General features: G+C 42.3%; 1 protein-coding gene across 7 annotated transcripts in view; it reads left to right on the top strand.

The window, feature by feature from the left end:
• Positions 1–22,846, top strand: part of LOC143295526 (centrosome and spindle pole-associated protein 1-like) — a 99,543-nt gene that overhangs the window by 63,383 nt on the left and 13,314 nt on the right. For 4 of the 7 annotated variants that reach the window (XM_076607258.1, XM_076607259.1, XM_076607257.1 and 1 more), the window contains 11 exons: positions 1,493–1,642; positions 2,469–2,609; positions 3,448–3,525; positions 6,746–6,811; positions 9,511–9,582; positions 11,100–11,142; positions 13,313–13,401; positions 14,915–14,964; positions 16,561–16,682; positions 18,726–18,857; positions 20,190–20,297. In XM_076607258.1, the coding sequence (XP_076463373.1) occupies positions 1,493–1,642; positions 2,469–2,609; positions 3,448–3,525; positions 6,746–6,811; positions 9,511–9,582; positions 11,100–11,142; positions 13,313–13,401; positions 14,915–14,964; positions 16,561–16,682; positions 18,726–18,857; positions 20,190–20,297 (1,051 nt within the window). The remainder of the gene's footprint in view (positions 1–1,492; positions 1,643–2,468; positions 2,610–3,447; positions 3,526–6,745; positions 6,812–9,510; positions 9,583–11,099; positions 11,143–13,312; positions 13,402–14,914; positions 14,965–16,560; positions 16,683–18,725; positions 18,858–20,189; positions 20,298–22,846) is intronic. The other 3 variants (XM_076607260.1, XM_076607261.1, XM_076607262.1) reach the window with 3 other exon arrangements.

The following is a 22,846-nucleotide window of genomic DNA, read 5'->3' as shown; positions in this document are numbered from 1 at the left end:
CCGTATATTTATGTAATGCTTTCAGACATCTCAGATGCTTCACAATAATACATCAGTTGGACAGTCACACAAGAACACACACACACACACAGACAAACAGACAGATACACACAGACACACACAGACACACACAGACACACACACACACACACACACACACACACACACACACACACTGATCTCTGCCACCACAAAAGCTGACTCTCAACCATGGCTCATCCAGCTGACACTTGTGATGACATGGGACACACTGTCAAGGATTAAACAGCAGACAAAACAAAGAACATTGAAACTAAAATGATGCTCACTCAAAGGTTAGGAACAGAGAATTAATTTGATAAGATAAAGACAAACTGAAGAATGACTGGTTTGAAGAAAAACAAGAACAGTGGCGGCCACAGTTTCCAGCACACTCAAAAAGGCCTCAGCCCAAAGTCATTATAAATCATGATGTCCACACAGGAATCAGGCAATGCTCATGAGGTAATCATGCCATGGCAGGAATCGATTAGTGGACTTCAGATCCACTGTTCACCAGCGATCAGGGTTCGAGGCCCTGTTTTGGAATGGTGTTGTGCCCTTGGGAATGATAATAATAATAATAATAATGGTATTTATATAGCGCTGAATCTTGTGCAGAGACAAATCAAAGTGCTTTCGCACCAGTCATTCACATGCATGCATAACTCTAAAACTGGAGAAACTGAAGACAAGGAAGAGGCAGGGAAGGGAGGCTGTTTTGGGAGGAGGTGGGTTTTAAGGCCAGACTTGAAAGAGCTGAGTGTGGAGACTTGACGAAGCGAAAGAGGAAGTTCATTCCAATTGCAAGGTCCAGAGACAGAGAAAGAACAGAATGGGACATTACTCCGATTTTCCTCGCTCCACCCAAGCATGAATGGGTGTCTGATTTGGCTGTGGAAGGTTTTAATGGCAGAAGGAGAGGATTGGGCCCCGCATTTGGCGCTGGACAGAGTGGGTATGAGTTCACTGCCCTAGAGACCATAAAAGGCTCCAGGACCGTCAAACTTTTGATGAGGTCGTCATCTTCAGCTTTGCTCGTGGGTTGCGACTCCTACGTTCGCTTGTAAGTTCACGAGTGGGCTTTTACGTGTATGACCGTTTTTACCCCGCCATGTAGGTAGCCATACTCTTTTTCAGGGATTTGCATGCTGGGTATGTTCTTGTTTCCATAACCCACTGAACACTGACATGGATTACAAGATTTTTAACGTGCGTATTTGATCTTCTGATAGCATATACAGACGGAGGGAGTTCAGGCGCAAGCAGGTCTGCGCATATGCTGTCCTGGGAGATCCGTAAAAAATCTCCACCCTTTACCCACCAGGCGCCGTTACCGAGATTCGATCCCGGGATCCTCAGATTGAAAGTCCAACATTTTAACCATTCGGCTATTGCGCCCGCCGATGAGGTAATCAAATATAAACAGTTCAGTGTAAACAACATAGGTCCTTTCTTGTCCTGGCTGCGGCAGATCGAGGAGCGGAAGATAGAGGAGATGCGGAAGAAGGAGCTGGAGCGGCAGGAGGAGGAGAGGGAGCAGCGGAGGCTGGAGGAGCAGCGGCAGCGCATGCAGCGGGAGTATGAGGAGGAGCAACGCAAGCTGAAGGAGAAAGAGGAGGAGGTCAGTTAAATGGACAAACTCATTTTTTCTGTGACGGGATATCTTGGTCATGTTTGAAAAATTCACCACACTTTCACAAAATGACACAGACATACAAATTATGCATAATTAGGAAGTTTACTATCTCTTCTTTTAACCTTTTAAGATGTTTTTTCATTAGATGCTTATAAATATTTTAAAAGATAATTCCAAGTATGTCACTAGAAACTGAAAAAACAGAAAGATGTGTACTTTGTACTCACCGTCGTTGGGGCTATTCAGCAAACCTTTTGTCGTCACCTTCAAAATCATTGTCTGGTACAAACTGCGTGTCTGCATCATGAAAAAAAATGATAAGAAAATGTGTCACCAGTGTCTAGGAGGTCAGGTTTGGTTTGAACCTTGCTGTATCACAAATCATATTGCCTCTCACAACTATAGTTTGTTCATCTAAATGATGATATTAGATTGAAAAAAATGATAAGAAAATGTGTCACCAGTGCCTCGGAGGTCAGGTTTGGTTTGAACCTTGTATCACAAGTCTCTCATGACGGGTAAGACTGGTGCGCTGTCATTTTGGTTGAGAAAGTAACCTTTGACATGTGTCAAAACAACACTGAAAAGTGGTATTTATGGCAGGTCTATGGTCAAAGGGAATGAACTGCATGTATCTCGCCTCCGGCTGTTGCGAGGCCGGCCTCTCGTCCTCTTTCCCTGCGGGTTCTAGGTCAGGGCTTGGCGTGTGATGCTGGACGACAGTTGTGGTGCAGCCTGTATGAATTTGTCTGGAAGCAGTGACGCCTCCTCAAGAAACTGTAACTGCTGTGTGTGTGTGTGGCTCCTGAAGGCACGGAAGAAGAACGAGGAGCTGGTGCGTCAGGCGGAAGAGAGGAAGAGGGCAGCAGAGAGGCAGAGAAAGGAAGCGGAAGAGAAAAGGCTGGAAGAGGAGAGGCGTGAGAAAGAGGCGGAGATGAACGCTCGTCTGGCTGTGAGTTGTGTGTGTGTGTGTGTGTGTGTGTGTGCGGAGAGGGGTGGGTTAGGGGAGGACGGTGTGTATGTATGCGAGTGTGTGTGTGTGTGTGTGTGTGTGTATTTGTGTGTGATATTTTTGTGTCTGTGGTTTGTGTGTTTGAGTTTCTGTTTCTGTGTTGTGTGTGTGTGTGTGTGTGTGTGTGAGAGAGAGTGGTTGTGTATGTTTGTGGTTTTTGTGTGTGTGTATGTGTGGGTGTGTGTAGTGTAGGTGTGTGCAAATGAATGCTTGTGTGTGTGTGTGTGTGTGTGTGTGTGTGTGTATCTGTGTGTGTGTGTGTGTGTGTGTGTGTGTGTGTGTGAATTGTGACTGCTGTATGGTGTGGATATTTGCTTCAGCATATTTTGTAATCCTGAACTACCCTTTTAGCCTAGCTGACATTAACTTTCTTCTGAATTTGATTCTTTCTGCATGTCAGCATTCAACTGTAGAATGCACTGTTTTCTTGGTCATCATATGACAGCATCCTAGTTCAAACGTAGCTTGTGCATATTCATCAGTGCTTATGCAGTATTGATAACTTTGCTGTCTGCAAACATGTGTATGTAATGGTATAGTCTCTGCTTATTCCATGAATATGCTGAGATGTTGAATCGACACATCCAGTTGCTGCATGAAATGATTTGTGAATAGTTTCCCAGAGCAATGGCAGATTTTTTGCAGTAGTAATTATCTTCCATTAGATGTGTACCGATGCCAGTCAAAAAAAAAAAAAAAAAAAAAAAAAAAAATCCATGATTTAAGCATGAACAGCTGCCAGACACCTCATTTGAGAAGACAACATCCTCCCTTGCAGAGCGCAAACGCGGATCGTGGGAAGTCTCCGGTAATTCCGACGCTGAGACACAAACAGCAGGAAACCAGTGACGATGGGGTACAGGAACTGACCAGAGTGTGTTGTGTGTTTGAAGAATGTGTCATTGGTTTTTTTTTTTTTGGTCTAATGTGTTGTATGTTGTGTGTATTTTTCGTGTCGTGGTTTTTGTTGTTGTTGTTGTTGTTTTTTTTTCTGGAATGTTTATCGTCTTGGTCTTTTTCTTCTTTTGATTATTGATATATGTCATTTTCTTTTAAAATTCTTCACATGTGATATATATATATATATATATATATATATATATATATATATATATATATATATATATATATATATGAGATTTCCTTCTGATTAATCAGTGTTTATATATATAATATATATATATATATATATATATATATGTGTGTGTGTGTGTGTGTGTGTGTGATTTGTTTTGTTATTTTAATTAATTCATTAATTCTTTCTTCTTCATTGTGCTTTTGTTCTTTCTAAAGTTTCTACTTTTGTTGTGATGTGCTCTGGCTTCAGAAAGCTTGCTTTGTCCATCAGTGATAACGATCTGATTTCTTATAGCTTAAGTGCTGAAAATCTAAGCGCAGTTTGCTTGACACCCCATTGGTGACATTTGTTCCACATAGTCACCAGTACTGATGTTAACACAGATAACTGTGCTAATACCAGTCAGCGTGTATATCAGTTTCCATGCACAGTGGCTGATGCATATAACTGATACACAGGTCTGTTGGTACTAAATTACGTATCAAAATTTTTCAGCATGTCGTAAAATCTTATCTGCAGAGTCATATACTGCACATAAATTTGCATAAGCCACACACACACATACAACATTGCATGCACACACACACTTGCACACGCGCGCGCACACACACACACACACACACACACACTCTTGCACACATGCACATACACACACACGCACACACATATGCAAGCAGTATCATGAAAAACACCTGCGACAACAAAACATATAAGCTCATGACGCGTGTTCTCACTCTGTGTAGACAAGATACGTTTACAAGTAAAATGGAGTTGCTGTGAAGACATCATATTATCTTTTTCCAGATAGATTAGGGCAGCGGGTTTAGAAAGAGCCATAACAAATGTTAACAGTACAGAACAAATCATTGAAGATCCATGAACTAAGTGTAAACTGGTACAGAACAACTCCTTGAAGATCTATAACACAAATGTGAACTGGCAAAGAACAACTTACTGAAGATCAGTAACCTAAATATTAACTTGTTCAGAACAACTCATTGAAGATCATAATCTAAATGTTGAGTCATTGAAGATCCATAACCAAAATGTAAACTGATACAGAACAACTCATTGAAGATTTATAACCTAAATGTTAACCGTCACAGAACAACTCATTAAAGATCCATAACACAAATGTTGACTGGAACATAACAACTCCTTGAAGGTACATAACCTGAATGTTAACTGGCACAGAACAGTTTATTGAAGATCAGTAACCTAAATGTTAATGGTACAGAACAACTCATTGAAGATCAGAAACTCAATGTTAACTGGCACATAACAACTCCTTGAAGATACATAACCTGAATGTTAACTGGCACAGAACAGTTTATTGAAGATCAGTAACCTAAATGTTAATGGTACAGAACAACTCATTGAAGATCAGAAACTCAATGTTAACTGGCACAGAACAACTCCTTGAAGATACACAACCTAAATGTTAACTGATTCAGAACAGTTTATTTGAGATCAATAACCTAAATGTTAATGGTACAGAACAACTCATTGAAGATCAGAAACTCAATGTTAACTGGCACAGAACAACTCCTTGAAGATACACAACCTAAATGTTAACTGGTTCAGAACAGTTTATTTGAGATCAATAACCTAAATGTTAATGGTACAGAACAACTCATTGAAGATCAGAAACTCAATGTTAACTGGCACAGATTAACTCCTTGAAGATACATAACCTAAATGTTAACTGGTACAGAAATGTTTATTGAAGATAATAACCTAAATGTTAATGGTACAGAACAACTCATTGAAGATCAGAAACTCAATGTTAACTGGCACAGAACAACTCCTTGAAGATCCATGACCTAAATGTTAACTGACACAAAACAACTTGAAGATCCATAACCCCAATGTTAACTGGCACAGAACAGCTCATTGAAGATCCACAACACAAATGTTAACCAGTACAGAACAAACCATTGAATATCCATAACCTAAATGTTAACTGGCACATAACTACTCATTGAATATCCATTACCTCAGTGTTAACTGGTACAGAACAACTTGAAAATCATTATCACAAATGTTAACTGACAGAACAAATCATTGAAAACCTATTACCCAAAGGTTAACCAGTACAGAACAAATCATCGAAGATCCATAACTTAAGTGTTATCCAGTACAGAACAAATCATTGAAGATCCATAACCTCAATGTTAACCGGCACAGAACACAACTCACTGAAGGTCCATAACTTCAGTGTTAACCGGCACAGAACACAACTCATTGAAGATCCATAACCTCAATGTTAACCAGCACAGAACACAACTCATTGAAGATCCATAACCTCAGTGTTAACCGGCACAGAACACAACTCATTGAAGATCCATAACCTCAATGTTAACCGGCACAGAACACAACTCACTGAAGATCCATAACCTCAATGTTAACCGGCACAGAACACAACTCACTGAAGATCCATGACCTCAGTGTTAACCGGCACAGAACACAACTCATTGAAGATCCATAACCTCAATGTTAACCGGCACAGAACACAACTCATTGAAGATCCATAACCTCAATGTTAACCGGCACAGAACACAACTCACTGAAGATCCATAACTTCGATGTTAACCAGCACAGAACACAACTCATTGAAGATCCATAACCTAAATGTTAACCAGCACAGAACACAACTCGTTGAAGATCCATAACCTCAATGTTAACCAGCACAGAACACAACTCATTGAAGATCCATAACCTCAGTGTTAACCAGCACAGAACACAACTCATTGAAGATCCATAACCTCAGTGTTAACCGGCACATAACACAACTCATTGAAGATCCATAACCTCAATGTTAACTGGCACAGAACACAACTCATTGAAGATCCATAACCTCAGTGTTAACCGGCACAGAACACAACTCGTTGAAGATCCATAACCTAAATGTTAACCGGCACAGAACACAACTCGTTGAAGATTCATAACCTAAATGTTAACCGGCACAGAACACAACTCATTGAAGACTGTCTTGCAGAATGTGGATCGTGGGAAGTCTCCAGTTATTCCGGCACTGCGACACAAACAGCAGGAAAACAACCGGGTACTGGCATTGCACAGTTTGTGCTGTGTGTGGTGTGTGCTGTAGTGTGTGTCTCTGTAGTTTTCCGTCTGCTGTGGCTGTGAAATGTGTTCGGTTTTGGCATTGGTTCTGGCTCTGTTTAAAACCTGGAAATTGTCTTTATATTCTGTAATGTGTTCTTTCAACAAAAAACAGACAGAAAAATGTAGAGAATGACTTAAAAAAAAAAAAGTTTTATTGTGTTCTTTCAACAAGGAAAAATGGGAAAACTTTGGGAAATACTCTTCTTATTCTGCTGTGTTCTATCAACAAGGAAAGACCAGAAGTTTTGGAAATGTTTTTTTTAGCTTTATGTTTTATTGGGTTGTTTTTTTTATTTTTTATTCAACAAGCAGAGATAGGAAAACTTCAGGAAGTACTCTTTATCTTTATGCTTTATTGTGTTCTTTCAACAAGAAAACACAGAAAAACTTAAGGATACACTCTTTATATTCTGTTTGTGTTCTTTTAACAAGAAAAGACAGGAAAGGGAAACGGTCCTTATATTTTGCTGTGTTCTTTCAGTAGGAAAACACAGGAAGAACTTGGGGGAACTGAAAATAATGGAGGCCCAGATAGGGAGAGGGGAGAGTTACCATCGATTGACTGTCCTTTGACTAGGTGATTGATGGGTGTCTTTCAACCAAAATGTATCCAAATGTTGTATACAGCATATATTATTGCCTGTGATTTCTGTCACTGCAGGGAATTTTGGCAATGTTGAGCAATGGAATGACATTCTCTATACTTTTGTGTGATTTCTGTCACTTTATTAATACATGCCAGCAATTTTTTTTTTTTTTTTTTTTTTTTTTTTGCTTTTTTGTTTGTTTGAAAATGAAAAACTGAAGTTTTGCCATAGGCGCCATATTCTATTTTGAATCTCATTCACCAAACACCACGAGCGTATGTGCTGGAAATTGATGATGATGATCACAGTAATAACTGGATGTTTGTGAGCACATGTGAGCAGACACAAAAATATATACCTGTGTTCTATATAGGCAGTTGCTTTGTATAAAGATCAGAAAATTAAATATGATATTACTAGTAATAGTGATGACAGAGTTAAAAAAAGAGAATTCTTTGTTAATTTGTCACTACACAAAGTCAGTTCGCATTAAAATATATTGATTGGAAGATTTTGTTTTAATGGAATGGTAGTTGAGGCAGAGTTAGCAGTGGTTAGAACAGATGTGGCGGCAGTAGTCGTAGTGGTGGTGGTGTGTATTTGATTGTGAGTGTGTGTGTGTTTCATGTATGTGAAGCAAGTATGTGTGTGCCTTCATATGTGCATGCATGTGTGTGTGTATGTGTTGTGTGTTGTGTGTGTGTTGTGTGTATGTGTGTGTCTGTCTGTGTGCCAGTCTCTGTGTATCTCTGTGTGTTTGAGGTACACATACTCAAATTATGTATAAACCTGTGACTGTGTCAGTATGTATGCATCACATTTATTATTTATGCACATTATCAGTTATTTATATGACACTGCACAGAGATGTAAACATGCACAAATTTATGCAACATATGTGTGTGTTTTGTGTTGGCACTTTGAATCCTTGTGTGTGTAAGTCTGTGAATCTCTTCTCACTGAAGATAGGTATGAAAATGAATGATGGTAGTCTGTGTGTGTGTGTGTGTGTGTGTGTGTGTGTGCGCGCGTGCGTACATGTGTGTGTGTGTGCATGAATATGTGCACATGTATGTGCATGCATGTGTTTCTGTGTATGTTGTATTTTACTGTTATCAATAAATTACGTGTGTACATGTGTGTATGCATGTATATTTATGTCTTATAATATATGTGTGTGTGTGTGTGTGTGTGTGTGTGTGTGTGTGTGACTTTGTATATTTGTATGTCATTGTGTCTATCTGTGTGTGGTGTCCATGTGTATGTGTGTGTGTGCCTCTTTTCTTTTCTTTTTTTTTTATAATAACATTGATAAGCAGATGTTATGAATCATCAGTGGAACAGTCTGCATAATTTGATGTCTCCTTGAAGCTGAAACTCTAATTCTTTGTCTGTTGTCACCATTTAGTGTGTGTGTGTGTGTGTGTGTGTGTGTGCACGTGTGTACATGCATGCGTGTGTGTGTGTGTGTGTGTGTGCGTGCGTGCGCATCACTATGCATATATTTATGTATGCGTATATATCTATCTATATATCTATATGTGTATAACATGTTTGTACATAATTGTGCATATATGACAATGAGTATGATAAGTGTGTTTGTGTGTATGTCTATACATAACTGTTCACATACAGTGATGAGTATGGTATGTGTGTTTGTGTCTATGTTTGTACATGACTATGCATATATATCTATGTGTATGCCTTGCATGTTTGTGTGTATGTTTATACAGAACTATGCATATATGACGATGCATATGGTGTGTGTGTTTGTGTCTATGTTTGTACATAACTATGGAGATATAACTATGTGCATGATATGCATGCTTGTGTGTATGTTTGTACATAACTAAGCATATATAACTATGTGTATGCTATGCATGTTAGTGTGTATTTTGGGGCATAACTATGCATATATATCATGCATGCTTGTGTGTATGTTTGTACATAACTAAGCATATAAATATGTGTATGCTGTGCATGTTAGTGTGTATTTTGGGGCATAACTATGCACATATAACTACGTTCTCTGGTATGATTGTGTCTCCAGGAAGCTCGCGGAGACTCGCCTCCTGTTCCTGCTGCCAGAAGCCGTGCTGCGGATGGCGACGAGCCAGTGCCGGTCAGTGGCTGTGATTTTCCCTCGTTTCTCTGTGTTCGTCCAGCTGGACAGTGGCCTAGTGGTAATGCGTCCGTCCGCTTAGGAAGCGAGAGCATCTGGTTCCAATCCCGCAGTCGCCAGTATTTCCCCTCCCGTCCCCATTCCACGAGACCTTGAGTTTTGGTGGTATGAACGCTAGTCGTTCGGATGAGAAGATAAACCGAGGTCCTGTGTGCAGCTTGCACTTAGAGCACGTAAAAGAACCCGTAGCATGAAAAGGTTTGTCTCTGGCAAAATTCTGTAGAAAAATTCACTTCGATAGGAAAACATAAAATTGCAGGTGGTGGCGGTCTCCACTTTGGGGGAGACACTTGCTCAGTCTGGCTGCGTGACTAAGCCATTATTGTCGTCAATAGGGGGCTTAGTGGGTGGTGTCCTGAGTACGTTAAATCACAACAGGCAATACCAAACATCACCTTCTGCGTTTACTCGTATACACATGAGTGGGCTTTTACGTGTATGACCGTTTTTACCCCGCCATGTAGGCAGCCATACTCCGTTTTCGGGGGTGTGCATGCTGGGTATGTTCTTGTTTCCATAACCCACCGAACGCTGACATGAATTACAGGATCTTTAACGTGCGTATTTGATCTTCTGCTTGCATATACACACGAAGGGGGTTCAGGAACTAGCAGGTCAGCACATATGTTGACCTGGGAGATCGTAAAAATCTCCACCCTTTACCCACCAGGCACCGTCACTGTGATTTGAACCCGGGACCCTCAGATTGACAGTCCAATGCTTTAACCACTCGGCTATTGCGCCCGTCAAACATCACCAAAGTGACTCAGCAGCAGTGCAGGGTCTCCTCTAGTGTGTGGCCTCCTGGCGACCTAAAATCGATGGTTCCCTGTGGACTGCCGGCACTGGGACTGCGACAGACGAACCTGGGTGGGGCTGTGTATGAGGCGGCTTGGAAATGAGTGTCATGGGAGTAATGCCACCGGAACAGTGCATATGATGGGGAGCAAAAAAAAAAAAAAAAAAAAATTGCAGGCAGGAATAAATACTTACACAAAAAAAGGGTGGTGCTCTCATTATAGCGACGGTCTCTCTCTGGGAAGAGCAGCCCGAATTTCACACAGGGAAATCTGTTGTGACAAAAACAGTAATATACAATACAATACAATACAATACTCATTCAGGGACAGTGGAAAACACTGCAGTAGAACAGTACATCAACTGCAGAACCAACAGTCATGCAAAAACAAAAGTAGATATCTGTGAGCACTCACACACCGCTTTGCTGACTCAGAAATGCACACACTACTAGTATGCATGTGCACACACACACACACACACACACATGAACGCTTGTGCACAGAAATCCCCCTGTCCATCATGCGGAAGAGCACGATGCGTACTGAAAACAAAGTCAGTGCAGCTGCTCTTGAATTGGAAGATGACACCAAGAAAGAAAGTGGGAAATATGTATGTTATTAAAAAGCTGTTGTTGTTGTTTCTTTTTGATGTTTCAGAGCACGAGCAAGCAAGAGTCTGCTCCAGCCTCCAGGGCAGCCAGTAAGTGCTGATCCTCTGGTGATGATGGTGGTGGAGGTGGTGGTGATGATGGTGATGGTGGTGGTGATGATGGTGGTAGTGGTGATGGTGGTGGTGGTGATGGTGGTGATGATGGTGGTGGTGATGATTATGATGGTGATGATGATGGTGGTGGTGGTGATGGTGGTGGTGGTGGTGATGATGGTGATGATGATGATGGTGGTGGTGGTGGTGATGGTTGTGGTGGTGGTAGTGGTGGTGATGGTGGTGGTGGTGGTGGTGGTGATGATGATGATGGTGGTGGTGGTGATGATGGTGATGGTGGTGGTGGTGGTAGTGGTGGTGATGGTGGTGATGATGGTGATGATGGTGGTGGTGGTGGTGATGGTGATGGTGATGGTTGTGGTGGTGGTAGTGGTGGTGATGGTGGTGGTGGTGGTGATGATGATGGTGGTGGTGGTGATGATGGTGATGGTGGTGGTGGTGGTAGTGGTGGTGATGGTGGTGATGGTGGTGATGGTGGTGGTGCTGATGGTGATGGTGGTGGTGGTGGTAGTGGTGGTGATAGTGGTGGTGGTGGTGGTGGTGGTGATGATGATGGTGGTGGTGGTGGTGGTAGTGGTGGTGACGGTGGTGGTGGTGGTGATGATGGTGGTGGTGATGGTGATGGTGGTGGTGATGGTGGTGGTGGTGATGATGATGATGATGATGGTGGTGGTGGTGGTGATGGTGGTGGTGATGATGGTGGTGGTGGTGGTGGTGGTAGTGATGATGGTAGTGGTGGTGATGGTGATGGTGGTGATGATGATGATGATGATGGTGATGGTGGTGGTGATGATGGTGATGATGATGGTGGTGATGATGGTGGTGGCGATGATGATTATGATGGTGATGATGGTGGTGGTGGTGGTGTGATGATGATGGTGGTGGTGATGGTGATGATGATGGTGGTGGTGGTGATGGTGGTGATGATGGTGGTGGTGATGGTGATGATAATGGTGGTGGTGGTGGTGACGATGGTGATGATGATGGTGGTGGTGATGATGGTGGTGATTGTGATGATGATGATGATAATGGTGATGATGATGGTGGTGGTGATGGTTATGATGATGGTGGTGATGGTGGTGTTGATGATGATGGTGATGATTATTGTGACGATGATGGTGATGGTGGTGATTATGGTGATGATTGTGGTGATGATGATGATGGTGGTGATGGTGGTGAAGATGATGATGATGGTGATGATGATGATGATGATGATGATGATGGTAGTGAATCAAATCAAACTATGATGATTAGAGCTTCACTGACCACTAAGGCCATCTCAAGGCTATCACCATGTTAGCATCTACTTCAGGTCAAGGATTAAAAAAAAAAAAAGTACAATAAAAACTAATTACTGCTTCATGATGGTGATGACGATGATTGTGGTGATGGTGGCAATGATGATGATGATAATGGTGGTGATAATCATGATGATTGTGATGATGGTGCTGATGGTGGTGGTGATGATGATGGTGGTGATGATGATGATGATGATGATGATGGTAGTGGTGATGATGGTGGTGGTAATGGTGATAGGGATGATAATGATGGTGATGGTGATAATGATGATGATGATATAGTTAGTCTAAAATGTAAATGCTAAGTGACCAGGTTTTATCCACAGTGGGCAAGGATTTTTTTGTGCTTACTCTGTTAAATGAGCTGTGAGGATCAGCCTCTTGGTAAGCTTACGTACTCTTTGGCACTTAAGCCAGTATTTTTTTAATTATTATTTTTCGGGGGGTCAAAAGTTTTGAGGAATGAAGACTGCACAGATTAGTGTAATTAGTGTTAATTAATCATGCGATAAAACTTGTATACGTGGAGGTCCACATTCTGACATGGTTTTCTCATGCACTTCGGGGCTTTGAGAAGTTTGACAAATCTCGCATTGCATAACTCTGAGTTCAAGGCCAAACTCTGAGCAGAACAATGTCATTGGACAGTGGTCACTTGCATAAATTGATGTGCGCCATATAGGTGCTGATGTACTGAATCAGTTGACAGTGCTTTGAGTTTGATGTGTACCCTATATGTGCAGATGTACCGAATCGGTTGACAGTGCTTAGAGTTTAATGTGTACCATGTAAGTACTGACGTAGCCATTTGGTCAACAGTGCATTGAGTTGATGTGTGTACCCTACAGGTGCAGATGTACTGAACCAGCTGGCGGTGATGCGGAGGCAGCTGCAGAACGAGCGTCAGCGTGTGGAGGACATGCTGCAGACGGACAAGGTACCGGTGCTTTTGTCCTGCCATTGATCACAGTTCATTCAGTACGCAGCGCACCTGCATTGAAACTCTGTCCCCACAATGTAAGAGGGGTAAATCAACATGAAAGTTGAGGACTGCTTAACTATTTTATGGATTTTAAGGCAGTATGTTTTTCCCTCATCTTTGATATTGAAACTGTATCCCCAGAAGGTAAGAGGGGTAAATTGGTATAAAGCGTAAAGACTGTATACATATTTTGTGGGCTGTAAGGCAATACTTTATTCCTCAGTTTCGACTCACATGCCTTATTCTACAGTGTGTCTATTGTGTGGCTGGATAAAATCTTTCAAAAGGCTGTTGTTTATCAGAATCATATTGAGGTCAGTCTCCAAAGTATGGCGTTTGTGACAGACAAAACAGATGCTTTGCTTTGATGCAGGGAGTGTTTACTTTGATACTTTGATGCAGGGAGTGTTTTGTTTTCATATTGGGAGTGTATACTTTGATGCATAAAGCGGTTTCCTTGGATGCTGGGAGTGGTTGACTTCAGGGCAGGGAGTGGTTTATTTGGATGTGGGAACTGGTTCACGTTGATGCTGGGAGTGGTTGACTTCAGGGCAGGGAGTGGTTTATTTGGATGTGGGAACTGGTTCACGTTGATGCTGGGAGTGGTTGACTTCAGGGCAGGGAGTGGTTTATTTGGATGTGGGAACTGGTTCACACTGATGCTGGGAGTGGTTGACTTCAGGGCAGGGAGTGGTTTATTTGGATGTGGGAACTGGTTCACGTTGATGCTGGGAGTGGTTGACTTCAGGGCAGGGAGTGGTTTATTTGGATGTGGGAACCGGTTCACATTGATGCTGGGAGTGGTTGCCTTCAGGGCAGGGAGTGGTTTATTTGGATGTGGGAACCGGTTCATGTTGATGCTGGGAGTGGTTTGTTTTGATGTGGGGGAGGGAGTAGTGTTGATTTGGGAAGTGGTTAACTTTGTTGCAGCTGATTGGTTTGCACAGATGCAGGGATTCTTGTTGTTCCTTTGATGCAGAATGGTTTTCTTTTATGTGGGGGGAGTGGTTTACTTTGATATGGGGGAGTGGTTTGCTTTGATGTGGGGGGAGTGGTTTGCTTTGGTGTGTGTGTGGGGGGGTTGTTTACTTTGATGCGGTGAAGTGGTTTACTTTGATATGGGGGAGTGGTTTGCTTTGATGTGGGGGGAGTTGTTTACTTTGATGCGGTGAAGTGGTTTGCTTTGATGTGGGGGAGTGGTTTGCTTTGATGTGGGGGAGTGGTTTGATGTGAAGGAGTGGTTTACTTTGATGCAGGGGGAGTTGTTTACTTTGATGCTGGGAAGTGGTTTACTTTGATGCAGGGGGAGTGGTTTACTTTGATGCAGGGGAGTGGTTTACTTTGATGCAGGGAAGTGGTTTACTTTGATGCAGGGAAGTTGGTTTACTTTGATGCAGGGGGAGTGGTTTACTTTTGATGCGGGGAGTGATGGCAGCTAAAGGACGCTGCGGGTGATGTGTGTTTTCAGAAATCGCCAGACGTGTTTGATCCCAGACTGGTACAGAAACCCCCTACCAGGTGAGGAGTTGATTGCTGTTGCCTGTTGTTCACAATACAATGCACAAACTTTATTGTCTATACTTTGGTACAGAGATTTTCTTTTCGGCAGCAGCACATGTCCAACATAAGAAGAAAACAACAAACAAATAAAATGAATAAAATGAATAGAAAATAAAAAGATAAATGGCACCAAATGGAAATAGCTATATACAAATATACAGATTGCTGAAATTTGCGTGCCTCTCCATTTCAGTCAGCCAAACCGCATTGCACATCTACCCCCACACACACCCACACCCACACACACACCCCCCCCCCCACACCACGCACACACACCACGCACACTCACACGCACACATACACTCTCTCTCATCCCCTCTCTCTCTGTCTCTCTCTTCACAAGAAATGCAACTACAAAGATCATCGTTCATTGTTGGTTCACATTTAAAAAAATGTCGGTGGATATGTGTCGGTGTGTGTAGAAGTCTTCAGTGTTACGCCTGTATTGTATTTGTATTTGTATTTCTTTTTATCACAACAGATTTCTCCGTGTGAAATTTGGTCTGCTCTCCCCAGGGAGAGCACGTCGCTACACTACAGTGCCACCCATTTTTTTGTATTTTTTCCTGCGTGCAGTTTTATTTGTTTTTCCTGTCGAAGTGGATTTTTCTACAGAATTTTGCCAGGAACAACCCTTTTGTTGCCGTGGGTTCTTTTATGTGTGCTAAGTGCATGCTGCACATGGGACCTCGGTTTATCGTCTCATCCGAATGACTAGTCTCCAGACCACCACTCAAGGTCTAGTGGAGAAGGAGAAAATATCGGCGGCTGAGCCATGTTTCGAACCAGCGTGCTCAGATTCTCTCACTTCCTAGGCGGATGCGCTACCTCTAGGCCATCACTCCACTCCACACTAAGTGAAATTGATTTGTGTGTTAATGTATGATCAAGGCCTTATGAGCATGTTGAGTTTATGCAAAAGATCAGGCAACTGTTGTTTGTTTGTTTGTTTTTGTTTTGTTTTTTCCGATAGCACTTGGATCAGTTGCACATTTTTACACCTTCTTGGTACTGAAACTGAAACCGTGTGTGTGTGTGTGTGTGTGTGTGTGTGTGTGTGTGGTTCTGCTAGAAGAAAATTGTCTCAACAGTGACATGTTAGTATCATGAAATGATGTTTTCAGGATTTTTGTTTTGTTTTTTAATCTGCATTTTCTTGTAGCAACATGGGATTCAGTTGATGTGTGTGTTCGTTTTTTGTTTTTTTTTAAGGGGTTCAACAGTATATTTGATCGAATCTTCTTTGATTTGTTGTTGTTGTCATGGCTATCACTGTCACTTGACTCCGTCAATGTGTAACGCTTCCCGTATGAGCTGTTGTTGTTACTATAATGTATGTGTGTGTGTGTGTGTGTGTGTGTGTATGTGTATATTTGATCAAATCTTCTTTGATTTGTTGTTGTTGTCATGGCTATCACTGTCACTTGACTCTGTCAATGTGTAATGCTTCCCGTATGAGTTGTTGTTGTTACTATAATGTATTTGTGTGTGTGTGTGTGTGTGTGTGTGTGCCTGCATGCGTGTATATGTGTGTGTGTGTGTCTTGATCACCAGCAAACCTGAGGTGGACGTGTTCGAAACGGCTCGACAGGGGAACGCTGTTGCCGTGCGGCGCACCCCTGGGGACCGTGCCAACGGCCAGACCATTGAGGACTTCAACGCTCTCAAACACAAAGGTGTTGTGTTGTGTTGTGTTGTGTTTCATTGTGTTGTGTTGTGCTGTTGTTGTATTGTTTTGTGTTGTGTTTGTGGACTTCAGTGCTCTCAAACACAAAGGTGTTGTGTTGTTGTGTGTTGTGTTGTGTTGTTTTGTGTTGTATTGTTTTGCGTTGTGTTGTTTTATGTTGTATTGTATTGTATTCTGTTGTGTTGTATTGTGTTGTTTAGTGTTACATTGTGTTGTGTTGTATTGTTTTGTGTTGTATTGCGTTGCATTTCTTTGTGTTGTATTGTGTTGCGTTTGATTTTGTTGTATTGTTTTGTGTTGTGTTGTATTGCATTGTGTTGTATTGTGTTATTTTGTGTTGTGTTGTGTCATATTGTATTGTGTTGTATTGTTTTGTGTTGTGTTGTATTGCATTGTGTTATGTTGTATTGCATTGTGTTGTGTTATGTTCTTATTGTGTTTTGTGCTGTATCGTGTTGAATTGTGTCATATTGTGTCATATTGTGTTGTGTTATATTGTGTGTTGTTTTGTATTGTGTTGTATTGTTTTGTGTTGTGTTGTCTTGTATTGTATGGTATTGTGTTGGATTGTTTTGTATTTGCGGCCTTTTACATTCATGACTATTTTTACCCCACTATCTAGACAGCAATGCTCTGTTTTCAGGGGTGTACATGCTTATGTACTGGGGTGTTTGCATAACCCATCAGACATGATTATGGGATCTTTACACACACGTTTGAGCTTCTGCGTGCGTATATACAGGGCCTCTGACACTAGCAAGTCTGCACATTTGTCGACCTTGCGTGTTAGGAAAAAAACCTCCACCCGTAACCCACCAGGTGCCATGACCAGGTTTCTTCTTCTTCTTCTTCTGCGTTCACTCGTATGCACACGAGTGGGCTTTTACGTGTATGACCGTTTTTACCCTGCCATGTAGGCAGCCATACTCCATTTTCGGGGGGTGTGCATGCTGGGTATGTTCTTGTTTCCATAACCCACCGAACGCTGACATGGATTACAGGATCTTTAACGTGCGTATTTGATCTTCTGCTTGCATATACACACGAAGGGGGTTCAGGCACTAGCAGGTCTGCACATATGTTGACCTGGGAGATCGTAAAAATCTCCACCCTTTACCCACCAGGCGCCGTCACCGTGATTCGAACCCGGACCCTCAGATTGACAGTCCAACCACTCGGCTATTGCGCCCAGTCAGACCGGGTTTCAAACCCAGGACCTTCAGACTGAAAGTGGAATGTTTTGACCACTCAGCTGTTGCGCCCATCACACCTGGACTCATTCTGCCACAGACCCAGCAGTCCATGTGTCAGTGTTACATCCTCATTGGGGCCACACACCAGAGTAGGCCCTGCACTGCATGCTCAGTTCCCTTGAAAACACCAGCAGTCAGCGTTGAGGCTAAAGCAAACAAGCTAAAAGCACCGAAAGTTTATACAGCTGATTGAGAAAGTCAAAACAGAACATGCCCACTGCAGGTTGGAAATATCCGTACTTTGTCCAAGGTTAGCAATTAACTGGATGTTAGTGGGCTAAATCAGTACTCATGGTACAAAGTGTTAGTGTACTGGTTCTCTTCTGTTCTCTAGGCTTTTGGTACACTGATTATTTTTTCTTCTCCAGATAATTCTGATGCATCTCCAAAATCAGTTCTTATCATTTATAAATGTCATTTCAGTTTATGTTGCCACTGTTTCATTGATTTGTTGATGAAACTGTATTTTGAGTCAGTTTTGCAGATATTTAAACTGACCCATGGTACTTGAATCCTCTCTCTCTCTTTACGAAATCAAGTCACTGGCCTTGATTCACATAAATACGATCCTCAGCAGCAGACCTTGAAGAGTGTGCATATACACACCGATAGATATCTTTAAAAAAAAAAAAAAAAAAAATTCTTTATGAAGTGTCGAAGAATGTGGTGAAAAGCGTGAATGTGTGCAGGAAAAGGGGGAAGTGTGTTTTTCACTTGGTGACATGAGCATGTTGCTCACGCCATTGAACCATTTGAGTCTTGAGTCTTTTCTTCTCCAGACGATTCTGACTCTCGCAAAGAGTTCCTCAAGCTGTTCCCAGATCGCCCGGCCAGTGGAGACGCCCTTGAGGCACAGCAGGCAGCGTTGCTACGGCAACAGGAACAGAGTCTGCGTGCTCTTCGTGAACAAAGTGGGTGGAGCAGGTTTTTTGTTGTTTGCACGTTTTGTTGTCATCATCGTTTTGTGCATGAAGAGCTTGGTGTCATTTGAACCATAGGTTGATCAGTTTTCCTGGTTGTGGCTTGTGTCTTATTGCTGTCGAGGATGGATTGTGTTCTGTGGAAAGAATGTTTCAGTGTTGTTTGCAACAGTTGGGAACAGGTTAGGTCTTTCTGTGAATGTTGTTGGTGATGTTTTTGTATTGTGAGATAATCACTGATTTTTTTGATAGATTGTTGTTGAATTATGTTTTGTCTTGTATAAAGAAAAAACTTTTTGTGGATGTTTTTAAGTCAGTACTGTTTTAGCTCACATTATTTAAGATATGTCCACTGTGTTCTTTAGTAATCAACAAGGAAACCTTGTAATCCTTTGAAGAACAACAAAAACAAAAGATTTGCTGTATATTTCATTTTTCCACCTGCAAACAGAAAACAAAGGCTTGCACATGAGCTGAAAGCTTTTTTTTTTTTCTCTCCGTCAGACTGCTACAGCTTCTGCAAATTAACCTGTTGCTTCTGCAAATTATCTATATTCTGGGTAAAACGTAAATGTTTTATGTCCAAGGTGGCCTTGACATTGACATGAATCTTCCTCCTTTCAGCGTTGTTCAGAGTGTTGAAGTCAAGGTCGTTTGTTCCAACCATTAAAAAGTGGGACGTGGTCACACGGAGACTAGGTTTGATGATTGTGGCTGATTGGGGATTGATATTCCACTGTGTGATACATAGCAGTAGAGTTTGTTAGTGACCATTCTGGTGATGGTGTTACGAATGTGATTTTTTTTTTTTGACACGGGAAGTATTATCATAATCTTTCTAGGATAGTATAAGTGCTCTCTCTTGCTGAGTGTTGCGGGATAAAACAGCTAGTGTGACATATGACTAACCAGAATGGATGTGTGTTGTGTGTAGCTTTTATGTGAAACAATCTTTCTTCCAGATGTCATGCTGTCTTGCATGCAATTTCAGTTATTCTCGTTCGTAGTTTGTTGCTCTCGTATTTATTAGCTGGTAGATCTAATACCTGTAGCTGTAATACTAAACCTTGTGTGTGTGTGTGTGTGCATGTGTGTGTGTGTGTGTGTGCATGTGTGTGTTTGTGTGTATTCCTGGTTGCATGACTGTGAGCATGTTTTGTGCCCATGTGTGCATGGATACCTGTATAAATATATCTTATTGTCTCTTTTCCACAACGTGTGTGTTTGTGTGTGTGTGTGTTTGTGTGTGTGTATGTTTGTGTGTGTGTGTGTGTGTGTGCGCGCGCGCACGCACAATGCACGCGCATGTACGCACGTCTGCAGGGGGGAAGGAGGAGGCGGGTCTCCGCAAGGTGTCGTTCCCGCCGCAGACACCCAGGGGTCAGCAGGCCCGCACTCCTCAGCAGTTGAACTCCAACAGTGCTTTCGTAGGTTAGTGTTGAGCCGTCGGGTAAGGACGCCACCCACACGATGACGATCATGACCTGCAGTATGCTACAAGCAACAGTGATCGATGCTTTGTCATTCTGCTTGCTGTGTTATCTTCTTGTCTTTATCGGGATTTTTTTTTTTTTTTTTTTTTTGCAACTGCTTGTATCATACTGCCCCTGTATCTATCACTGTCCTTATCACTGTCCTTGCCCTATCCCTATCACTGTCCTTGTCCCTATCACTGTCCTTGTCCCTCTCACTGCCCTTGTCCCTATCACTGTCCTTGCCCCTATCACTGTCCTTGTCCCTATCACTGTCCTTGTCCCTCTCACTGCCCTTGTCCCTATCACTGTCCTTGTCCCTATCACTGCCCTTGTCCCTATCACTGTCCTTGTCCTCGTTGTCCCTATCACTGCCCTTGTCCCTATCACTGTCCTTGTCCCTATCACTGTCCTTGTCCTTGTTGTCCCTATCACTGTCCTTGTCCCTATCACTGTCCTTGTCCTTGTTGTCCCTATCACTGTCCTTGTCCCTATCACTGTCACTGTCCTTGTCCCTATCACTGTCCTTGTCCTCCTTGTCTTATCACTGTCCTTGTCCTCCTTGTCCCTATCACTGTCCTTGTCCCTATCACTGTCCTTGTCCCAATCACTGTCCTTGTCCTCCTTGTCCCTATCACTGTCCTTGTCCTCCTTGTCCCTATCACTGTCCTTGTCCCTATCACTGTCCTTGTCCTCCTTGTCCCTATCACTGTCCTTGTCCCTATCACTGTCCTTGTCCTCCTTGTCCCTATCACTGTCCTTGTCCCTATCACTGTCCTTGTCCTCCTTGTCCCTATCACTGTCCTTGTCCCTATCACTATCACTGTCTTTGTCCTCCTTGTCCCTATCACTGTCCTTGTCCTCCTTGTCCCTGTCACTGTCCTTGTCCTCCTTGTCCCTATCACTGTCCTTGTCCCTATCACTGTCATTGTCCTTGTCCCTATCACTGTACTTGTCCTTCTTGTCCCTATCACTGTCCTTGTCCTCGTTGTCCCTGTCACTGTCCTTGTCCCTATCACTGTCCTTGTCCTCGTTGTCCCTATCACTGTCCTTGTCCTCCTTGTCCCTATCACTGTCCCTGTCCCTATCACTGTCGCTATCACTGCCTCTGTCCCTATCACTGTCGCTATCAACTATCACTGCCTCTGTCCCTATCACTGTCCTTGTCCCTATCACTGTCCTTGTCCCTATCACTGTCTTTGTCCTCCTTGTCCCTATCATTGTCCTTGTCCCTATCACTGTTTTTGTCCTCCTTGTCCCTATCATTGTCCTTGTCCCTATCACTGTCCTTGTCCTCCTTGTCCCTATCACTGTCCCTGTCCCTATCACTCACTGTCCTTGCTTGTCCTCATTGTCCCTATCACTGTCCTTGTCCCTATCACTGTCCTTGTCCTCCTTGTCCCTGTCACTGTCCTTGTCCTCCTTGTCCCTATCACTGTCCTTGTCCCTATCACTGTCCTTGTCCTCCTTGTCCCTATCACTGTCCTTGTCCTTGTCCCTATCACTGTCCTTGTCCCTATCACTGTCCTTGTCCCTGTCACTTTTTCCATATCACTGTTTTTTCACACAACTGATTTAGTTGCTTGGTTTTTTTGTTTTTTTTTCTCTTGACCAACTAATATTTTGTATTTCTCCCTTTGTGGGTGTGCTTTCAAATTTCTGTGTGGTTTACGGTGACTTGATATCTGTTTGGAGCCTGCTTTGCTGCTTCCTTTTTTAAAAAGAATCTGTTGAAACCAGTGGATTACGGGTGTGATGTCTTGTGTTTAAGTCCTGCTGTGATTGTAGACCATAGCTACTGATTTTGTTATGTTACATGTAGAAAATTGAATTGTGTGGATGTATCCTTTTACTAAATTGGTTGTTTTTTTTTTAAAAAAAGAAAGAAAAATAGAAGAAAACATGCCTGGGAGGTATGAGCTATTAGGGATACACACACACACACACACACACACACACACACACACACACACACACACACACACACACACACACACACACACACACACACACACACACACACACACACACACACACACACATGCTCACATGCATTAGCACACGTATTTACACAAACCAGATGCCACCTCCTTTCCAACTTCCAACACCCCTCCCTCCCCCCCCCCCTCCTCTTCCCCCTCCACCACCACTTTTTCTCCCTTTTTTGATATCCTTCTTAATGAAAAGACATAAACCCAGTCGACTGCTTCAAAATATTACAGATGGTAAATTTCGTATTACTATAATTTGTGAAATACAAGCGACATATTTTTTTTTTAATTCTTCAAATTGAACACTACAGCATTTTGAATATTTGTGTGTGTGTGTGTGTGTGTGTGTGTGTGTGTGTGTGTGTTTTCTTCTTTCTTTTTTTTTCCAGTTTGGCATGTGTGGTTTATGCTGTTTAATGGATAGTGCATTATAACATTTCTGTTCAAAATTATAGTATTTAATGTACTAAACAGTTCATGGTTTATGTGTTGTTTACATATATTATTGTTGTTTCCT

The sequence above is a fragment of the Babylonia areolata genome, chromosome 20 (genome assembly GCF_041734735.1).
Source record: "Babylonia areolata isolate BAREFJ2019XMU chromosome 20, ASM4173473v1, whole genome shotgun sequence".
NCBI lineage: Eukaryota > Metazoa > Mollusca > Gastropoda > Neogastropoda > Buccinidae > Babylonia > Babylonia areolata.
The sequence above is the reverse complement of the archived record's forward strand: the minus strand, read 5'-3'. Positions and strand labels throughout refer to the sequence as shown.